At 57.7% G+C, this 2,343-nt stretch overlaps 1 protein-coding gene across 1 annotated transcript in view; it reads right to left on the bottom strand.

Annotated features, from left to right (window-relative positions):
• SPTBN2 (spectrin beta, non-erythrocytic 2) overlaps positions 1 to 2,136 on the bottom strand; it is a 41,396-nt gene extending 39,260 nt beyond the window's left edge. Inside the window, exon 1 of the mRNA XM_004383677.1 lies at positions 1,965 to 2,136. Coding sequence (XP_004383734.1) covers positions 1,965 to 2,121 — 157 coding nt within the window. The 5' untranslated portion in view covers positions 2,122 to 2,136. The remainder of the gene's footprint in view (positions 1 to 1,964) is intronic.
• Positions 2,137 to 2,343: the final 207 nt, after the last annotated feature.

The raw sequence follows: 2,343 nt of genomic DNA, 5'->3' as shown, positions 1-2,343 counted from the left end.
TGTCGTGTGCACACAGACATCAGGACAGTGCTGAGGGACACGTGTCGTGTGCACACAGACATCAGGACGGTGCCGAGGGACACGTGTCGTGTGCACACAGACATCAGGACGGTGCCGAGGGACATGTGTCGTGTGCACACAGACATCAGGACGGTGCTGAGGGACTCCTGTCGTGTGCACACAGACATCAGGACAGTGCCAGGGGACATGTGTCGTGTGCACACAGACATCAGGACAGTGCTGAGGGACACGTGTCGTGTGCACACAGACATCAGGACAGTGCCAGGGGACATGTGTCATGTGCACATAGACATCAGGACAGTGCCAGGTGACGCATGTCATTTGTACACAGACACTGCAACAGTGCTAGGTGACGTGTTGTGTGCATACAGATATGACAGTGCTGAGGGACACGTGTCGTGTGCACATAGACATCAGTACAGTGCTGAGGGACACGTGTTGTGTGCACACAGCTATGACAGTGCTGGGTGGCATGTGTCATGCATACAAAGACATCACAACAGTGCTGGGGGGGTGGCTAAGGAAGCTTTCCCCCAAAGAGGTGACATTCTCTATAATTCTCTAGTCTCTGCCTGCTCTGACCCATAGAAGCATTGGTGTGAGTACTTTACAAGCCACCCTGAAGACCCCACCAGGACAGAGAGACCCAGAAGAAAGTGATAAGGAATCCCTAGAAGCTATGACCACGACACGGGGGTGCTCACACTGGTGCTGGGCTGGCTGCAAAAGAATGATCTAGGGAGCTCTGTCAAAACCCTGCTTTCTGAACCGAACATGCAAAGGTTCTAATTCAGCACATCCCAGGAGGGGCTCGGGAACTTGGACTGTACAAACTTCCCCTCGTGATGCTGTACAAAGTGCTGCCAGGTTGAGAACCATCACCCTCTGTGTCTCTCTTCTTCCAGGAGGCCAACCCCACATTGGAAGCACCACCTCCGGGTGGGAGCATCACTTCCCAGGTGGAGGAGCACCACCTCTTGTGTGGGAGCACTCCCTCTCTGGTGGAGGCAGTTGCCACCTCTCACCCTGGGCTGGTAGGGCCAGGAGGTCAGTGGAAATGACGAGGGTACGATGGAGGAGGGAAGCCAGGTAGGGTAGGTGGCCTTGGGGTGTGTGGGTGACTCAGCCCCGTGCCAGCAGCTGGTGGTGTCAGGTGGCAGCCACACGCCCATCGCCATGACAACTCCTTCCTGGAACGCAGGGAGGCCCGTCCTACGGGTTTGTTTGTGCTCAGAGGAGCTGAAGGGGAGAGCCCTGGCCATAGGGGAGGGCAGGGGCGGAGGCAGGCAGAGGGCGAACACGGAAACCCGAACCCAGGAGAAAGGGCGGCTACGGAAACCAGCGGTGGGTGGAGTGAATCTGCTTCAGGGAACAGGTGGATGAGGAAACGGGAGTAACAGGCGGCAGGTGGAAGGATCAGGTGGGGAGGAGGCAGCAGATAATGAACTGGGAGGAGGAACAGGTGTGGGGATGACAGGGGCGCTCCAGGAAGACATGGCAAGGTATGAAAGGGAAGGGAGAGGTGGGTGGAGCAGAAGGTCAGCAAGAGCAGGAGTGAAATGGAATGAAAGGACTTGACTCGGGACCAGGAGGCGAAGCTGTTCGACTTAGCACACAGGGGAACCCAGCTGAGCCCAGGGGTTAGCACAGCTTCCCTAAGCTTGGGGAAAGGGAAGCCGGGGAATGTTCCAGACTGCATGAAGTGTGTTCTGAGGCTGGAGTTGGGGAGCAGGTGTTTGGGAGAGAATCTAGGGCCCCCACATGAGTGTAGCAGCTTAAAAAGAAAGTCTGCCCATAAAGTTCAAAGACTTGTCATATGGAGCTTCCCCTCCAGCCACCACAGCCTCTCCCCTGGCCCAGCAGGTTTGTGGGCAGTGGGAGGGGCGGGGTGCTAGTGGGGGTGCACGAGAGGCCAAGTGGGGTAGGGGGAAGAGCGGGCTCACCTGCCAGGGCCTTGATGCGAGACCTCTCGAAAAGGCGGGCCGAGCTGGTGTCATTGTCCCAGTCGGAGTCGGGCAGGTCCCAGCGGTTGTTGATGTCGCTGTACTGGCCCTGGATCTCCAAGCTGTCGAAGTCCGTGGGTGACAGGGTGCTGCTCATGGTGATGGGTGGCCTCCTGCTCCTGAAAGGGGGAAGGAGGCTGGTGAGGGCCATTTTGAGGCCTTTCGAGCCCCCCACTCATCAGGTCCTCTGTCTCCTTGCCCTGTCTCTGCCCTGCTCGCCTACAGCCCAAGTTGTGGTTGGGTTTTGTGCCGATGGCAGCCAGCCCCTGGGGCTGAAAGTGGCTTCAGTGTGGCCCAGGACAGCAGTGAGGAGACCAGA

Source organism: Trichechus manatus, unplaced genomic scaffold (genome assembly GCF_000243295.1).
Source record: "Trichechus manatus latirostris isolate Lorelei unplaced genomic scaffold, TriManLat1.0 scaffold00113, whole genome shotgun sequence".
In the NCBI taxonomy this organism is placed as follows: domain Eukaryota; kingdom Metazoa; phylum Chordata; class Mammalia; order Sirenia; family Trichechidae; genus Trichechus; species Trichechus manatus.
The sequence above is the reverse complement of the archived record's forward strand: the minus strand, read 5'-3'. Positions and strand labels throughout refer to the sequence as shown.